This window comes from Cornus florida, unplaced genomic scaffold (assembly GCF_030987335.1).
Source record: "Cornus florida cultivar Cherokee Brave unplaced genomic scaffold, ASM3098733v1 CherokeeBrave_3.0.0_Hap2_Chr02, whole genome shotgun sequence".
NCBI lineage: Eukaryota > Viridiplantae > Streptophyta > Magnoliopsida > Cornales > Cornaceae > Cornus > Cornus florida.
The window spans coordinates 106,153,505-106,172,717 of record NW_026775572.1 but is presented as its reverse complement, the minus strand read 5'-3'; the positions used below and the strand labels follow the sequence as shown (position 1 = coordinate 106,172,717).

Genomic DNA, 19,213 nt, shown 5'->3' with positions numbered 1-19,213 from the left:
AGTACCAAAATTAAACGAGGGCAGGAATGAGAAATGGAAAACTCGTCCCAAATCGCCCCATTACTATCCCTATATGTGTCAGTTTCAGGCATTCGGGTGTGGGGTCTTGTGACCGTGGAGTTAGAGTTTGCTTGCATAAACACCTAGCTCAGGGATTTAACTCAGAACGTGACAACAATGGCTCATTTATTGGATTGGGTTAGGGTTTCACCTTCAATATTTTGAATTATCACTTTTGTCCTTAGTAGTTAATATTTTGATATATGTAAGTTCCATTAAACCCTTTGCTCACAAATATCATCACTCTTGTCTAGCTACCTATTCAATCTCCTCTCTCCCTCTTTCCCTAAAAATCCTGAAAATTCACTTATTTGATTGTTGTTGTTTCCAAAAGCTTGTTGCAAATTAACTCATTTCATAATTGCGAAAGACGTCAATTGGCTGTTTTTGATCCTTCCAATCCGTAATCAAACCATAGTCTGGGACTGATTCGGTCGAAGAAAAACTTGGTGCAAACTTTGTGATGGTTTCGCCGTAAATACAAACGAATTCCTTCAATTTCTATGGAGCTTCCCTTCTTGACCAGTCTCCACACAGTGTCGGGTACCTCCTTGTGCCCTTTTTCTTCAAAATCTTTCTTCAAATGCTCTTTTTTGCGTCGCAGAAAGTTCTCAAGGATATTGAAGTGCAATGTAAAGCCTCTTCGAATTGAATTGGGTCTAGAAAAAGATTCTATTTTAAATGAAAATCGAAATAGCGAGAATTGGGTTTCTGGGATTTTACGTGATGATTGTGAGTATGTCGAAGTTATTGGCATCGGCAGTAGGAAAGAAGCCGTTCTTGATTTCTGTTTGAATTCGTCCCTCTGTTCATCGTCTTTGAGATTTTGGTAAGCTCTAACTTTCTTTGCTGTTATATTTATTTAGTATATACATTTATAAATGCAAGTATGTGCAAAGAAAACCTGCAAGTGCCCTGGTTAGGCAAAGTGTCATAATCCACATTTGAGTGTGATACTAGGGGAAGAGGAAGACCAAAGTAAACTGAGGGAGATTTAGTAAAGAAAGATATGATATAGCATGTGGATTGACGGAGACTTTGGCCTTAAATAGAGCAGAATGAAACATAGAATTCATTTAGCTGATCCATGTGTATTGTTGTTGTTATTGTATTTATAAATGCACATATTTATAGAATTGATATGAATTGCTAAAGCTTTGAAGGAAATTTGATTTATAAATAATACATGGAGTTCTTGCAACTTCATATCCTACTTACACAATCCTAGTGCTTTCCTTATTGTATAAGCCTTTACCATGGTATCTAATTTAACATTCTGAAATAGATGCTGTGAGCAATGCTGGTGACAGCTTTTTAAAGTTCCAACACATTGCAGTTATCACATTCTAATCCAAGCATATTTTAAATTTCTTCCAATCGTAAATATTTTTCCACCACACTTTAGATCCTTATCTTACAAGTTCTTGATAACATTAATGCACTATATACAAACGTGCACCATCAATTACTCAAGGTGCCCTTCAGTCATCATAAAGAGAGGGCACAAGGCCTACTGAAAAAGAGAACATAAAAATAAGAAAAAAGGGCAACGTCTGCAACTGTTTAGTACATTTATTGCACTGATGTTTCTACAAGGAGTGAACCATTTTTTGTTTTTGTTGTTCTCATGTTTGAAATGTACATTTCCATTTTTTTTTTTCTTTTTCTGGAAATCAATTTCATTTTCCTTATGATGCAAATTAACCATCAGCTAAAATGTAAGACCTGGTATACTTATTTCTTATGTTTCTTCTCAACTGCTCTTATTATCCTTAAAATTGTCCAACTTTGTTACATTCCTAAACTGAAAGTTCACTAAAAATGAAGTTACAATGCAATAGTACAATTCCCTTGTGCATTGAACAATGTTGCTTTAATTTCTAGAATTATATGATTGTGTCTCTACTTCACTGAATTTGTCCTGAAAAGTGGTATTAGTGCAAAACTATATTAGGCAATTAGAGCAATGATTAGGTTTTTGTTACGTATGAGGCTTTCATGATATTTTTCATTAGTTTTGGTCAATTTATCTTTATAGTTCTAATTTATTGTTATCTATAGGTCAACTTATTTTACAACCATCCTTGATGAAATGAAGATTACTTAGGCATCCACTAGGAAATCCATTTTGTCTAACTTAATTGACCATATTGCAGGAATATTCTTACCAATGATTCTGTAAAGGTGAAATTACAACAAAGGCTCCTTGGAAAAGGTCAACTATTTTTTACTTAAAAGTTCTGCTCATATATGTAGTTATTATGGTGTTCATGCATGAAAGCAGTCTAATTGTTTTAAACACTCCGTGAACTCATTGTAGATTTGAGACACATAATTGATTGAGACTATATTACCAAAATAGTTTCTTGATTTTTTGGACATAGTCCCATTTACCTAGCTTTAGTTAGTTGTTTATTCATGTAGGATACTTTGATGTTCACACTGACTGTCACTATTTTGTCCTAGGTTTTAATTTTGTAGGGTTGATCTAGTACCTTGAGAAGAATTGGGATGACCATAAGCATGGCAAAAGACCAAAATTAATAAAAGGAAAAGAGAAAGAAAAAATAAAAATGTAAACCAACGGTAGTGAAAAGAAAGAAAAATATAACCGTTTGTTAAGTCGTACTTATGGAAAGGACTAGCTTTGGGATTTGTCTGAAGCTACTAAGACAATAGGGCATATAAAGAGAAACCTTAATATTAAAATTGTCTTTGGAGAAAGCTGCCTGTAAAGCCCCCAAATTTAGATAATATAGAAAGAGATTTTTAGGAGTGTGGTGAATTATGTGTACTTGATTTATTTATTTATTTTTATTCAAAATTGGTTGGGTCTGCATTCATGTAGTGGCAATTGTTGATTATTGTTGTGAGTATGAAATAACAATGGTAAATGAAGATAATACCAATTTTTAGTTATTAGTTTAGTTCATTTTACACCCAAAGGAACCTAAATGAAAAAATTACTAAAAATTGTTTAAGTGGATAAAACTTTGTTTGAATTTTCCTTGATACTAGAATAGGGACTAGAATAGGTAATCAACTCTTAATTGATTTGTACTTATCAAAAAAAAAAAAAAACTCTTAATTGATTTGTGCATAAATACTAGCCTCAGGTGTTATTAAATTTTCATCAAAAGCATTTCTTTAGGAAATGCATGATACATCAATTTTTTGAGTCTTTGATTTCAGTAAAAAAATTCAGAAATTAAAAAAAAAAAAAAATTGATTGTATTTTTGGAACTCATACCTAGAAGTTAGTGGGAGTTTGTCCTTAATTCATAATGTATTGTTGGCATATTCTTATTCAATCTCTTCTTATTATTTTTCCTTTTTTCAATTTATGATAGAAAGGGGGAGAGAGAAGTAATAAGAATAGATAATGTTATATGTCAGAAAGATTGTGATATTGAGATGTGCCACGTTCTTTCTTTACCATGCACATCATTTTATTACTTATGAAACTTCATGAAAGTATTTTTGTCTTATAGTGTACATGAATTGATACTTTGAGAAGCAAAAGTCGAAGGCAAATTCTTAATTTTTGTATCTATGTGTCTATTAGTCATAACTTAATCTATTCTTCTTTATTTAATTTCAGTAATCTTGCATTGGTCTTTCTTATAATTTGGGTTTTAAAGCACCATTTAGGGTCAATTTGGTTTGAGAGAAATGGAAGGATAGAAAAGAAAGGGAATGGGGAGGAAACCTTATCTGGTGTTTGTTATAAAATTATGAAAGGAAATGGAGGGAAAAAGAGGGCTTCACTAACCCCTCCAAAAGTGGTTTACCCCTTAAATGGGAGAAAATGAAAGGAAAAGATTTAAGTTCCATCAAAATTTTATAATTCCAATTTCACCCTTAATTTTTTGAAGGACAAATTCAAAATACCCCCCGCCCTTTAAATAGTAAATTAATAATTTTTTTTTGGGTCCCCAAACATGATTAGGTGTTGACATTTAACACCATCCTTTCCTTTTGTCTCCTTCATAACACTATCCTCTCCTTTCTTTTCATTTCTCTCGTAACTTTTGTTATCGTTTCTTTTCTTTTCCCTCCTGCTATACCTATTTCCACTATGGGGATTGAATAGCAGGGGTGGCTGAATGAAGATGGATGAATACATGCAGTAAGAGTTTCCACATTTTATCACTGACTAATGCTACGTAGAGCCGCAAAATCATATATGATAGTGGTAAAAAATTACAAACATAGAGAGAAACCCTAGAACATACATGGTTTGGCAAGTTGTTTACATCCATGGAGATTAAGTCGATTGTCAACAATAAAATAGGATCACATAAAAACAATACCTACAAAATGTATTTGCTACTTAACCACACTCTACACATGCTTCAAGGAATATCCTTGTCTACTAAACTGGTTGAAAGGAAGTAAACCCTAATCAGAAAATGAATCAACCCCGTGGGCCAGCCCTTTAACCTTTGCAACTTTCTACAGATCCCCTTTCTTCCCTGATTTAGGAAACCAAGTTACAAAATATTCTTAAGCCCACAACATACAAGACCATCTCCCAGCAACTTAAATTCCAGTTTGTGGTAAAAGAATGGCTTTGAAAGACAATCTCTATTAATTTTTTTTTTATTTTTTATTAATACTATTATTATTATATTCCTATTAGTAATTTACTATTATTAAAAATTGAACAACAACGAATGTGTACGGTAATGGCAATTTGATTTTATCTTTGGAGTTGTAAGTCGTAAATGTAACTTAAGCTCTAAAGTTACATAATTCATACAAGAAGAATATTAGAATGCCAGTTTACTAGCTCAGAAAATTTAATTAGTAAAAACCATGAAGAGAATTTAACTAATAAATTACATAGTTTGAAGAGTTTATGACCTGATCTATAAAGATTATTGTAAGCAGCTTATGGTTTAATGTGATGTTGTGGCCTAAATTTTGTTTTGGCAGTAAATATTTTTTAACCTGTTTTACGCTCGTGGGTCTTGGACCCTGTTTAATACACTCTTGTAGCCCGTTGTATAAGGGCACTTAGGGTTTGGAGTGGGATATCAAAAGAATACTGAAAATTGCAGGAAATAGAGTACTTTAGTTTTTGCCAAACTTTGTAGCATTGCTTTTTTGTTTTTACGACTTTTTGGGCTTGTTCATTCCACCACCAAGTTTCTTTAAATAATGTTCCTGTTCCTTTTGATTCCCCTAGGATTTCTTTCGCTACTGTTTTATTTTTGAAGTCATCTTATTCCACATTAAGTTTGTTTCATCTTCTATGTTCCATGTTGCTTCTTTTAACATCCAATTTTTAAATACAATTTTCATTATAGTAGTTTTAAACATGAATACATTCATAGTTACAATTAGAGTAAATGACAATAACCTCGTTTGAGATTTATCATAATTACGTGGACTTCCACTACTAATTGAAAAATTACACTTACCTTTCCTATTAGACATAGTTTGCAACAGATTATTAACTCCATTAACTGCAAAACTGGTTAATGACGATTTTTGCCAATATCAGCAATTTAGAATTTCAAATTCCATTTTTTCCTTTTGCAGTACCAATGCTATTTCCATTTTTTATTAAAAATTATAATAATAACTTAGGAAATAGTAAATTGAAAAGTTCTGTGAGTGCCATCTAATGGAAACTTCTAACAGGGGACGTCAATGTAATTTTTTAAACAAAGGGGAGGTCAATGTAATTATGTCTAAAATCAAGGGAGGCTAGTGTAATTCAACCTTGCATTAACATGCTAATACATGAATTCTTGTAAAGTACCCGTTACGACAAACGCAACGAACCAAGCAACACAACAGAAAAATAAACACACTATACAAATAACACAAAGATTTACATGTGGTTCGGCAACTGCCTACGTCCACGGTGGAGATCTGGCCAAAGTTTTCACTATGTGTAAAATTGGAAATTACAAGTTTTCTACCCACTCATTTCTGTACGAATTTTAGTGTCTCTCTCACACCCACTCCAAACCCTAAACGCCTTTATATATCAGACTATAAGAGAGTACTAATTAGGGTCCACGACCCATGATAAAACGGGTCAAAGCTCGTTGCGACCTGGCACCAAATTCGGGTCACAACATCACAAATCTCCACCTTGGCTCGAATTATGTCAAGCTCCACAATCTCTAACTACTCCTTTCGCAACCTCCACCTCCACATACCCCTAAGGGCCTCAGCAACTGCAAGTACCAATCAAGTCTAGACAGTGTCTGAACTTGAGAGTAGGAATGACCTTAGTCATCATATCTGCCGGATTCTCTGCTATCCCAAACTTCCTCACTATAATAGCACCTCGTGCAACTACATCTTTGATGAAGTGATACCTGACTTCAATGTTCTTGGTCCTCTCATGGAACATGTGATTAAAAATCAGATGTATGACACTCTGGCTGTCGCAAAACACAATCAAATCATCCTGCTGCAAGCCCAAATTACCAACCAAGCCTCTCAACTATATAGCTCTCTTCACTGCCTCTGTAGTTGCCATGTACTCATCCTTAGTAGTAGATAATGTAATTACGGGCTGCAAAGTCGCCTTCCAACTAATCACACACTCATAAAGAGTGAAGACATACCCTGTCAAGGACCTTCTCCTATCAAGATCTCTAGCATAATCCGAATCAACATATTCAGCAACACTCCCACACGTATCGCTGCCTTTGTCATACACTAACCCAACATCTGCAGTGCCTCACAAGTATCACAATATTCACTTCACAGCCTGCCAATGGACCTTCCTAGGTCTATCAATGTATTTGCTTACTACATTTACTACACTAACTGCATGTGAAATGTCTGGCGTAGTGCACACCATAAGCACAGATAAGGCTACTAACTACACTAGCATAAGGAATGCGAGACATGTGCTCCACCTCCTCCTCGGTCTGTGGTGACAATTGTGTTGAAAGTCTAAAGTGGGCAGCCAATGGAGTACTCACACAGGCTTTGATGCCTGCATACCGAAGCGTTCCAGCACCTTCTCCAGCATAATCCAAATCAACATATTTGGCAACACTCCCACATGTATCACTGCGTTTGTCATAGACTAACCTAACATCTGCAATGCCTCTCAAGTATCACAATATTCACTTCACAGCCTGCCAATAGACCTTCCCAGGTCTATTCATGTATCTGCTTACTACACTAACTGCATGTGAAATGTCTGGCCTAGTGCACACCATAAGCATAGATAAGGCCACTAATTACACTAGCATAAGGAATACGAGACATGTGCTCCACCTCCTCCTCGGTCTGTGGTGACATTCGTATTGAAAGTCTAAAGTGGGTAGCCAATGGAGTACTCACACAGGCTTTGATGCCTGTATACTGAAGCGTTCCAGCATCTTCTCAATGTATTTCTTTTGTAACAAATTGTTGGCATATAAAAGTGGCAGCCCAATGGGCAGCCACTTCAATGATGACATGGTGCAAAGAAAATAGGACAAGTGGACTAAATCATGGTCCAATGCTGAAATAGGAAAAGGAATTCCAACATGCGTGAAACATTTGGCAGAATAGGAAAGGTAGATATGGCAAGATGATGACAGCTGGCAATGAATCGTGGGATGGATTGTTCTTAAAATCAAAGAGGAAGTTAGCCAAATAAATTGGACATGTATGAAACTTCTATAAACTACCAACTCAGTTTAGAAGTCCCTATATTCAAGGAGTCCAAAGTCAAGGAACGACTAAGGAAGGTAGTCCTTAAAAACTAGGGATAAGGAGATCGTGGTTTGTTGCATGCACAAAATCCATTTCAAAAAAGGAACGAAGCTGTAGTAGTTGAAATACGTGGTGTGTGTATATATACACACACACACACACACACACCTAGGTAAGTAGTTTAAAGAACGTGGGACATGTGGTAGCAGTGGAAGAAGTTCATAGATCGTGGGTTTGGAAGTTGGAATTCAGCAGCTGAACATGAGATAAGTGTCTTGTAAGAAAGAAGTGGGCAGTTGCTTAAAGGACATGGGTCCTTCTTGTAAGGCTTGTAATGCCTATAAATAGTTTACTTAGGGCTATATTGCAAACTCTCTCAACAACATCAATCAACATTCAATACTTTGTATTTCAAGTCATGTAATTTCAATATAAGTTTATTTCAATTCGTTTACATTCATGCACTTACTTTCAGTATTGCATTTTAATACATTAGATAGCATTGTAGTCTTAACTAAAAGTCCTTTCATCGAAGGCAAATCCGAAACTTCACAATCGCCTGATCATTCCAAAAGGATCTTCATTTTTGTTCGACCTCTCTGAATCTTCTGAGATTCTGGCACGCCTGCGCATTCCAATTGTCCCAATTTTGTGGAAACATTAATTGGCAAGCCTAGCCGGACCCCAGTAAGATTGCAATTCTACCTAAATCAAAGTCGACCTGTCAACCTACAACTGGTGATGAAGAGCTAGAAGAAGAAGTTCAGTCGGCTTAGGCTGGATGTTTTAATCCTGGTCCTGAAGAATCAGGACTACATGCCGAGATGCAATCACTGGTTGCACCCTTGGCCGAGGCATTGGGTAGGATATCTGCCTGCCTTGATGACATGGATCATAAGTTCTTTCAGAACTCTTAGACTCTCTCTCAGCTATAAGTTGTCATTTATAATCGACCGGCTTAGGCTGGAAGTTCAAGTGCTCAAGAATCAGTATCTCAACCGATTCCCCACCTACCACCTATAGTGTCTGTTCAGCTAGCTCCTGTAGCAAGTCTTCCACAAAACCGTCACTTGGCCGGAATTTCCACTATTTCCACAGCCACAGGTACAGCAGTCGTTTCCATAGCCGCAGTACCAACCACCTCTAAGACCACAAGTATTTCCTCCAAATTTCCCTAGAAGAGATTATCTTGACCAGGGGCAATTATGGAAGATGGAGGAATAACCTACTATTCCCACTAGTGCTACCACCTGTGGTATCTAGGGGGCAACCAATGGCCAATCCACTTGTTTGGCCAGAAAATAATCTACCACCAGCGGCCAATCAGCTGCTGGGAATTAATCAACCGTCCCAACCAGTTCTTCTGGATAGAGGCCAGTTAACGGAATTGATAGATCGGGAATTTGGTTTAGTTGCCAGACGAGTAAAGCCGACCGGCTTATAAAAAGCCATACCAGAAATAGTTGATGAATTTAAATTTCCCAGAGGGTACAAAGTTCCAGATTTTGTAACTTTCAATGGGTAAGGTAACCAATCTACCGTAGAACATATCGGCAGGTTCATTGTTCAATGTGGGGAAGCAGGAGCCAGTCTATGGTTGAAATTAAGGCTTTTTCCAAACTCCCTCACGGGATCAGCCTTTTCTTGGTATATTCACTTACCACCAGATTCTGTTCAATCTTGGCAGCAGATGGAGGAGCTCTTCCATACACGTTCTACCGTACAGAATCAGAGGTAACTTTAGCTGATATATCTCGGCTGTGCCAGATGGTCAATGAATCTGTGGAAACATTCATTGCTAGATTTAGAAGGGCCAAACTTAAGTGTGGTGTTTCTCTTCCAAAAAGGGAGTATGTTAGGCTAGCCCTTAATGGCCTAGACTTTGAACTCCAGAAGAGGTTTGAAGGAATAAAGTTCAGAAACTTATTTGAGTTGGCTGACAGAGCCAGCAGATTTGAGTCCATACTCAAAGAAAAAAAGGATAGAAAGAATTCTTCCAAAGGAACTTACTACAGAGATCCTAATTACGAAGTTTTCTCAGCAGAGTTGGAAGATGACCTTGAAGCTAATATGGCAGATGTTCACATCAAAGAGCCATATGTTTGTGAGGTTTTGGTCAAATCAAAATCTTCCACAATTGGCAGACAAGCATCTACTTCTTCGTTCAAGAAAGGAATGGCCGATTCAAGAAAAGTTTATACTTTCGACCTGTCCAAAACGGAGCAGATATTTGATCACCTTATGGCCGATAAACAAATATCGTTGCCCAAGGGACATATTATTTCTATGGCTAATGAGCTGAAAGGAAAAGAATTCCGCAAATACCATAATTCTTGGAATCATAGTACTAATAATTGTTTTGTATTCCGAAACGTTTTGTAGAAAGCCATTGATGAAGGTACGCTGAAATTTCTAGAAAAGAAATCGGAAGTAATGGGAGTGGACAGTGACCCATTTCCCACTATTGTGACTAGTAATATGATCAGCCTTGGTCCAAAGTTTCCAAGGAAGAAGGTTGATATTGAAGATGAGAAGCAGATGCAGGAAGTTCTAGCTAAGCCAGAACTAGATTCTTCCAGCAGTAAGGTATTAGCAGACTTGGAAAAAAAGTTGAGAGAAGCCTAGATTGCTCTCATTAATCACGGCCGATGCCCAGATTGCCAGGGCAGTGATAGTAGAAGGCATCACCAAGATCATAGAAGGGATTCTCATTCTTTCAGAATAAGCATTCATGATCGACTGACAGATGTTCGGCCAACATGTGACCGGCAGAAGGGAATCACAGTGGTATGTTCAAGTCAGCATTCTCCTACTTTTAAAAGGAGACCCCAGATTCAATCTGAGGTTTGGGTGGTATGAAAAAGGGATGTTTCACACAAATTTCGAATGGTGAGACCACTTGTTACTTTACCGGAGAGATGAAAAAGATTGGAACATCCAAAGTTCTCGAAAGAAAGGGCTTCGGCCAAGTATGGCCTCACTCGGACCCATAAGAGGAGGCTACAACGTAGAAGGGCTAAGGGCCAGAAGAAAGAAGAATCTCATAACGGCGGTTTTAAATCGGCCGTGAACAAAGATGGGAAATCAGAGCATCAACCGGAAGACATGGAAATAACCATTGCCTTTGATGATGAAGCTGCACCCGGGGGGCATGAAACTGATACAGATGTGGATCCCAAGCATGCTCCTAAGTACATAATTCGTTTTGGAAGTTTTCCGGAAGAAGTGGCTTGCAATATGGCTTTTGTTCTGCTAGCAGTCTTTGAGGCTACTCCATGTCAGTCAATGACAGCGGAAGAAAGCCTTAAGACGGAAGAACCACTCAGAGCTGCTAATGAAGAAGTGGTAGCTGCTAAGTCAACAACGAAGAGCATTGATTCGGCCAAAAAGGGAGGGGTTACTACGGAAGTAACAGGTGCTGCTGACAAGGTAATATTTGAAAAACCACCATTGGCCATGACCCAGCAGTTAAGGTCGCTTTATGTGAAGGTTTGGGTAGAAGGACAACTGATCAACAGAGTCTTAGTTGACAATGGATCGGTTTTAAATGTTATTCGAGTAACTACACTTAAGTTGCTTGGCAAAAGCATTAAAGATATTATCTCGAGTGATGTGGCCATTAGTGGGTTTAACGGAGGAGCCACTAATACCAAAGGGATTCTGCCTTTGGAGATTACTATAGGCGGAAGAGCTTCGTTTGCCGCATTCTTCTTGATAGAATCAAGAGTGACATATAATCTGCTTCTAGGATGAGATTGGATCCATCCAATATGTGTATACCTTCCTCTCTACATCAGATGCTGATCTTCTGGGATGGAATTGAAGTAAAGAAAGTGGAGGCCGACGACAAACCTTTCGTAGCAAAGGTATATTCGGCCAAAGCAGTATTATATGATGAAAATTGTGTACCAATCAAGTTTATGCGAAAGGTAGTCCCTAAAAACTAGGGATAAGGAGATCGTGGTTTGTTGCATGCACAAAATCCATTTCAAAAAAGGAACAAAGCTATAGCAGTTGAAATACGTGGTGTATACACACACACACACACACACACCCACCTAGGTAAGCAGTTTAAAGAACGTGGGACACGTGGCAGCAGTGGAAGAAGTTCATAGATCGTGGGTTTGGAAGTTGGAATTCAACAGCTGAACATGAGACAAGTGTCTTGTAAGAAAGAAGTGGGCAGTGGCTTAAAAGGACATGGGTCTTTCTTGTAAGGCTTGTAATGCCTATAAATAGTTTACTTACGGCTATGAGGACGCTAAAAACGGTGCCAGCCGGGTACGGCCCATGTGGTGAGAAACGGGTCGAGTAAGTCATCTTGGACAAAACCAAGCTCTCGCAAGACAGGCCCAAGATTGAAGAATCGAGCTGAAGGCCTGCTGGAAGTGATCAAGCCCATGACTAGAGAAGCCCTATGAATGAGCCCAACACAAGGAGTTAGTTAGGAAATATCTAGAAGGTCTGTAATAATCTATAAATAGGCTGAAAATAGAGGGAAAAGGGGATTGGAAACTTCTTGTAGTGTAAGGATATTCTGTCAAAATATAGAGAGAAATTTCTTGCATCTTCAGGCTATATTGCAAACTCACTCAACGACATCAATCAACATTCAATACTTTGTATTTCAATTCATGCAATTTCAATACAAGTTTATTTCAATTCGCTTACATTCATGCACTTACTTTCAGTATTGTATTTGAATTCATTAGATAGCATTGTAGTCTTAACTAAAAGTCCTTTCATCGAAGGCAAATCTGAAACTTCACAATCGCCTGATCGTTCCAAAAGGATCTTCCTTTTTGATCAACCTTTCTGAATCTTCCGAGATTCTGGCACGCCTGCGCATTCCAAGTGTCCCAATTTTGTGGAAACACAAATACAATCTGCTCACTCCTCTGTCCCTGTGAATTTTTATACCCAATATCTTCTTTGCAGCGCCAAGATCCTTCATCTCAAATTCACCACTAAGTTGAGCCTTCAACATATTGATTTCAGACATGTTCTTGCAAGCTACCAATATGTCATCAACATATAGCAACAAGTACAAATCCGAACCATCTGAGAGCTTCCTGTGATGCACACAACTGTCAAACTTACTCCTATAATAGCCATTCCCAACCATAAAGGTGTCAAATTGCTTGTACCGCTGTGTGGGAGACTACTTTATCCCATGCAACGACTTCTTCAGTGGGCAAACATCATCTTCCTTTTCTATAATCTCAAACCCTCAGGCTGATGCAAATAAATGTGCTCTTCTAACTCACCATGCAAGAAAGTAGTCTTGACATCAAGTTGCTCAAGTTCCAAGTTATATGGAGCAACTATAGCAAGTAACACCTAGATTAAGCTATGTTTCACCACAGGAGAAAACACTTCATTGAAATCCACCCCTTTCCTTTGTGTATAGCCCTTCGCCACCAAGCATTCCTTATACCTTGCATCTTCCACCATTGGAGTTCCTTCCTTCTTCTTGAATACTTATTTATAGCCCACAATCTTTTAGCCCTTAGGCTTCTTAACTAGCTCGGTTCTTATGAAGAGACTCAATCTCCTCACTCATGGCAACAAACCATAAACGACTGTGCTGACTCTCCACCTATGATGGCCTCATGATAAGTACAAGCCTCATCAATATCCTCTGCCATACTAAGTGCATAAGCAACCGAATCATCATGTGGAAACCCATACTTCTTAGTGGCCTAATATCCCTCCTAGGCCTGTCTCTAGCCACACTATATTGTTGCAACTGTGCATCTCCCTCAGCCCGAAACTGCATTTGCTTATAAGTTGACTGATCAAACTATCCTCTAACTGAACCTCTACATTCTCCACCTGCTCATTGACACCTTGAGCTTTCCCTGAATTAACTATCTCCTTCTGCGGAGTAAGCATCATAGACTCATGAAATGTCACATCCCTGCTAACAAGTATCTTCCTTCCCGAAGTCGTTGGGCACCATAATTTGTATCCCTTGACCCCGGGTTGATAACCAAGAAATATGCATTTCTTAGCCCTTGGTTCAAGCTTCCCCTCATTCACATGAGCATACGCTGGACATCCAAATATTCTCAGATTACTTTAGCTAGCAGGAGAACTAGACCATACCTCCTCTGGGTTGATAGCAGTTGATGGAGACTGGTTCACCAAGTAACTAGCTGTAGAAACAGTTTCAGCCCAAAACACTTTGTTTAACCCTGCACTGGATAACATACACTGTGCCCTCTCCAATAGCGTCTGTTCATCCATTCTATAACTCCATTCTGCTGCGGAGTCTTCCTCGCTGTGTGGTATCTCACAATCCCGTGAGTCTTGCAGAACTCATTAAATTCTCTATCAAAATTTTGAGCCATTGTCTGTCTTCAAGCGCTTATCTTGTTTTTCAGTCAGCTTCTCAATTAAGGTCTTCCTCTACTTGAATGTAACAAAAGCCTCATTCTTGTGCTTGAGAATATAAACCCAAACTTTTCGAGAAAAGTCATCAATCAGCGTCATCATATATTTACCACTACCATATGAAGTAACCTGAGTGGGACCCCAAAGATCAAGATGAATATAATCCACCGTACCCTTGGTTCTGTGAATTCCTGTACTGCATTTCACTTTGCATTGCTTCACGAAGACACAATGCTCACAGAAATCCAGCTTCTTAGTTTTCTGACCACCAAGCAAACCCTGCTTACTCAGAACATCCATCCCCCTCACTCATATGCCCAAGCCGCATATGCCATAATCTGGTAGTATCTGAAATTGGATCCGAGGATGATACAACAACTGAACCCGTGACTGTGCTCTCCTGCAGAGCATATAAACCATGCTTCTTCAATCCCTTCATCACCACAAGAGCACCCTTTAAAACCCGAATGACTCCACCTCTAGCCTTGTAAGTGCACCCTATGGAATCCAGCGTACCTAGGGAAATCAAATTCTTTCTCAGTTCTGGTACATGCCTGACATCAGTCAATGTCCTCACTATGCCGTCATACATCTTGATTCTAACTGTACCGATACCTACAACCTTGCATGCCGCATCATTCCCCATCGGAACTTCGTCTCCATTAATAGATCGATAAGAGGTGAACCAGTCCCTGTTTGGACAAGCATGAAACGAGCAACCCGAATCAAGAATCCACTCATCGCAAGAGTTGCAGACTGAAATTGTGAGAATGTTACCACCATCTGAATCATTACCCTCTGCAACAACCACACTTTCAACTTCAGAGGATTTTCCTTTTCCCTTCTTATGCCCCGGACAATCTTTTTTGACATGCCCTTCCTTGTGACAGATGTAGCATCTCAATACATTCGTTTTGTTCTTAGAACGACCTTTGCTTCCAGACCCTCCCTTCTGATTCATTCTCCCTCTAACAAACAACCCCTCTGCTGAACTTTCTGTATTACCCTCAAACGCCCTTTTTTGAAACTCTTTGGAATTCAGAGCTGCCTTCACGTCTTCTATGGACAAAACAGTTCTGCCATACATCATTGTATTGAAAAAGTTCTTATATGAGGGTGGTAGAGAACACAACAGAATAATAGCCGGATCTTCATCCTCTATCTTGACATCAATATTATTTAAGTCCATGATGATACTGTTTACCTCGTCAAGATGGTCTTTCAGAGACGAACCTTCGTGCATCTGAAGAGTGAACAACCGTTTCTTTAGATACAAGCAGTTCGCAAGAGATTTCGTTATATACTGGGACTCTAACTTCCGCCATAGCTCATCTGCCGTAGTCTCTCTAGCAACTTCTCGCAGAACCTCGTTACTCAAGCACAACAAAATCGTACAGCGTGCTTTCTCCATAACCTCATCTTTGTCCTTAATTTTTTCTGGCAGTTCATCCTTCCCCTTCAGTGGCTTGGGTAACCCTTGTTGAACCAACAGAGCCTGCATCCACCTGCCACGGGTTGAAATCATTTCTGCCGTTAAACTTATCAATTTCTAGAAACTTGGACGCCATCCCTGCTTCAAACCGAAGACTCTGATACTAGTTTGTTACGACAAACGCAGCGAACCAAGCAACACGATAGAAAAATAAACACACCACACAAAGAACACAAAGATTTGTACTTGGTTTGGCAATTGCCTACGTCCACGGTGGAGATCCGGTAAAAGTCTTTACTGTGTAAAGTCGGAGATTAAAAGTTTTCAGCCCCTCACTTTATTTTTGTACAAATTTCAGCGTCTCTCTTACACCCACTCCAAACCCTAAACGCCCTTATATACCGGGCTACAAGAGAGTACTAATTAGGGTCCACGACCCATGAGAAAAAATGGGTAAAAGCTCAACAAACGGTTCGTAAGTGGGTCGCAACACGACCCAGCACCAAATTTGGGCCACAACATCACAGTACCAAACTGAAAGCAACACCCAGAAACCATATACTATCATTTTTTCTTGATTTTCAACACATTAAGATTATGCATCTTGAATTATACATCTTTTGTCATATATTTGGTTGAAAAAAATTGTAAATTAAGTGTTTGGTTGTGGATATGGGGTGTTGAATGGTCATGTTCTTATACTGAATTGTCTTTGTCAGGTTCTTTGATTTTGTCCAAAAGAATGGTTATGTTCTTATACTGAACTGTCTTTGTCAGGTTCTTTGATTTGGTCAATCCCCATTTTGGACCACTTGTGCAAATGACTTAGGAAGAAGGTTCTTTGGAAAACTGATTTAATAGTCATAATGAGGAATTTCCTTCTCCTGTTGGAGTTGGAATTTGAGGGAAACTAGAAGTTATGGGAGAGAGAAAATGAAGGCAGAGAATTACATTGTTCTCTTTCTTGTTTCTAAAAGGAAAATAAACAAATGGAGGAATTTTGATGATACAAAGTAGAAAAAAGAATTCCTTTTAAAAGGACATTAACCAAAAACTAAAACAAAAACAGCAAAGATACCTACAGTAAAGAAGGGAACATACTGAGAACCACTAGATGAGGAAACTAAAGTGTGGTAATAAAGTGCTAAAGTTGTGAAGAGATTAGTCGCTTGCGTAGTTGCTAAAATAAACTGTCAGTTATGTTCATCTATTTATTCCACTCAAGAATTGGGAGCTTTTAGTTGATTTGATAAGACTAAAATATCCTCTTGCAAATGCCAAGGAACTCAAGTTCTCTGCTTTTCTCTGTCAGCCCACTCCACAATAAGTCTTTACTTTCATTTTCTTTCACAACCTTATTCCTAGGAAAAGGGCCAACCTACCAATGCATAAGTAACGACTAACATAAGCTGCGCATGTAGAAGATCTCAGGTGGATTATGTATGCTCTACAAGGACCTAGATGAGGGACTAAACAGGTCCAAATTGGATTATAGTAACTTTTTTGTTGTTTTAGATTTCAACAACTATTAACAAAATAATCGATCACCAGTTTTTTTAGTGAGTGCATAAATGTGATCACATAATCAGAGAACAATGTTAATCATAGAGTAGCTGCGCATGGAAGGAGAGAAGACTCAGAAGAGAGACGTATCAACGTGTTTAAAAAATAATTCATATTATATCTGGGTTTGGTCATTTGCAAGGCCCATTCATTTCTTGTTTAAAAAATAATTCATACTATATCTGGATTTAGTGCCTACACATTTCGGTGGATTTCTTCCTTTGTAGCTCGTAATGATATCATTCATTCCAAGTGAAATCTTTGTTTTTGATACTTATTTGTTCTCCCATATTACTTCTTGCAGATATCACTCCAAGAATCGTGGAAGCTCCATTAGCTTGGCAGTCATGTTCCAAATCCATTATACTTGTTTGTAGATTCCTTACCTCCTACCTTTGTAATTATTAGGATGTTTTTGATACATGTTATGAAATAAAGAATTGTAAATTGGAAAGACTTGATATAGAAGGATGACATAAATAATCATTTCATAATTGCATGAAGTCAAATGATTGATGAAAATTAATATCTGACTGGTAATGTGCAATTGATGTTAACTTTTTTCTGCTATAGGGCTTAATGGTTCTTATTGGGAATTTGATAGTGACATTGAGATTGCAAATGGCCCTTAAATGTTCCATTAGTTTATTAGAAACTGATTACAAACTTTTTGATGAATGTTCAGAATTGAAACTTTTGTAATGCAAATAATGTAGGTCAGACATAGCCAAGTAGATTGTGGACTGTTCACCATGTGAAAAAGGTTCTTTCCTCTTGAATCCGATCTTTGATGGAGTCTAATATCTGATTTTCATGAATATTTGTCAAAATATGACAAATCTTGAAGAAGGTGCTTGTTGATAGTGAATGTGGGAACTCCAAATTAGAGGGGCCATATGTGTAGATTATTTATAAATGGCATAAAATGGCCTATGGTCATATTAATTGGGATTTTGTATTATTATTTTACTTCTCAAAATAGCGCTATAAGGGTTTGAAGCTGGGGTTCCTCTCTCCGCTTTCCTTTTTGTCTTGGCCACAGCGGCCCTTACCAGTTGGCTAGGTGGTGTTCTCCTCACTTGATTTCATCTAAATTCATCTTTTCAAATTTTCATTTGTTGATGATTTTTTTATTTCATGTGATGCATCTTGTTTTTAAACGTGAAAAATGGGTACACGTTGAGATGTTTAATCTCGAACATTGCATAGTCATGGAAGTTGCAGTGGTTGACGGTGGAATTTTGGATTTCATGGTGATGCATCTTGATTGTAGACTATCCGTTCATATTTGGGTCTTCTTTTGGAGCTACTTGAAAAGTTAACAGTATTAGGAATCCAGTCACAGATGCAGTTTGATAAATCTTTCACTATTGGAAGGGCTAATTTCTCTTGGATATTCATACATTAATGAAATGTTCTCTTGCCGTCTTCTGAATACTTAAGCTTCTTTTTTTATTCCCATTCTGAAGGGGTGGCATAAAAGTAGAAAATTTGATCGTAGCTTTGTTTAGAGACATCCCCTACTAGTGAGTGTGGCTGTATTTGACCCTAGGTATAGTGATAAATTGCAAGGGTTAGCTGGGATCTTGCCTACAAATGTCACGCTGTGTTGGTGCCCAGATTTAGTGAGTAGTAAGGTACACTTATAGTGGGTTGGGTGTAGGGAAAGAAGCTAGTCCAAGAGATCAATTTAATATTTTTTCCCAGTGGTCATCGGGAAAGTATTAATGCTCACTCATAAATAGGAGGATACTTTGTGTTTAAGAAGCAATTGTCAATAATTTCTCTGTTTTGTTGCATTTGGTTACTTGTTTCAAAAAAAATTTGGCAACTAAATTTCTTTTTGACATTCATTTCAATCTTTTGTTTTCACCAGGTGGCTAGTGCAGGTTACAGCTCAGATCATGTCACAGCCATCAATAACCTTAAGACAGTAAATTGTGCAAATGGATTATCTGTCAGTATAATTGTGAAGCCGTTCAGCTTTGAAGGACGAAGGCGCCAAGACGAGGTAGGGCTTTCAAGTGAACTATGTGTTCTTACTTTCCTTTACTATGAAGAAAGTAAGAAGGAATGAAAGTCTAC

The 19,213-nt window shown here is 38.1% G+C and overlaps 1 protein-coding gene across 3 annotated transcripts in view; it reads left to right on the top strand.

Annotated features, from left to right (window-relative positions):
* Positions 1-208: 208 nt before the first annotated feature.
* LOC132295535 (protein ACCUMULATION AND REPLICATION OF CHLOROPLASTS 3, chloroplastic) overlaps positions 209-19,213 on the top strand; it is a 42,039-nt gene continuing 23,034 nt past the window's right edge. For 2 of the 3 annotated variants that reach the window (XM_059793833.1, XM_059793831.1), the window contains exons 1-4: positions 211-889; positions 2,217-2,275; positions 17,433-17,497; positions 19,005-19,139. In XM_059793833.1, coding sequence (XP_059649816.1) covers positions 564-889; positions 2,217-2,275; positions 17,433-17,497; positions 19,005-19,139 — 585 coding nt within the window. In that variant the 5' untranslated portion in view covers positions 211-563. Of the gene's footprint in view, positions 890-2,216; positions 2,276-17,432; positions 17,498-19,004; positions 19,140-19,213 lie in introns of all 3 variants that reach the window. The other variant, XM_059793832.1, reaches the window with a different exon arrangement.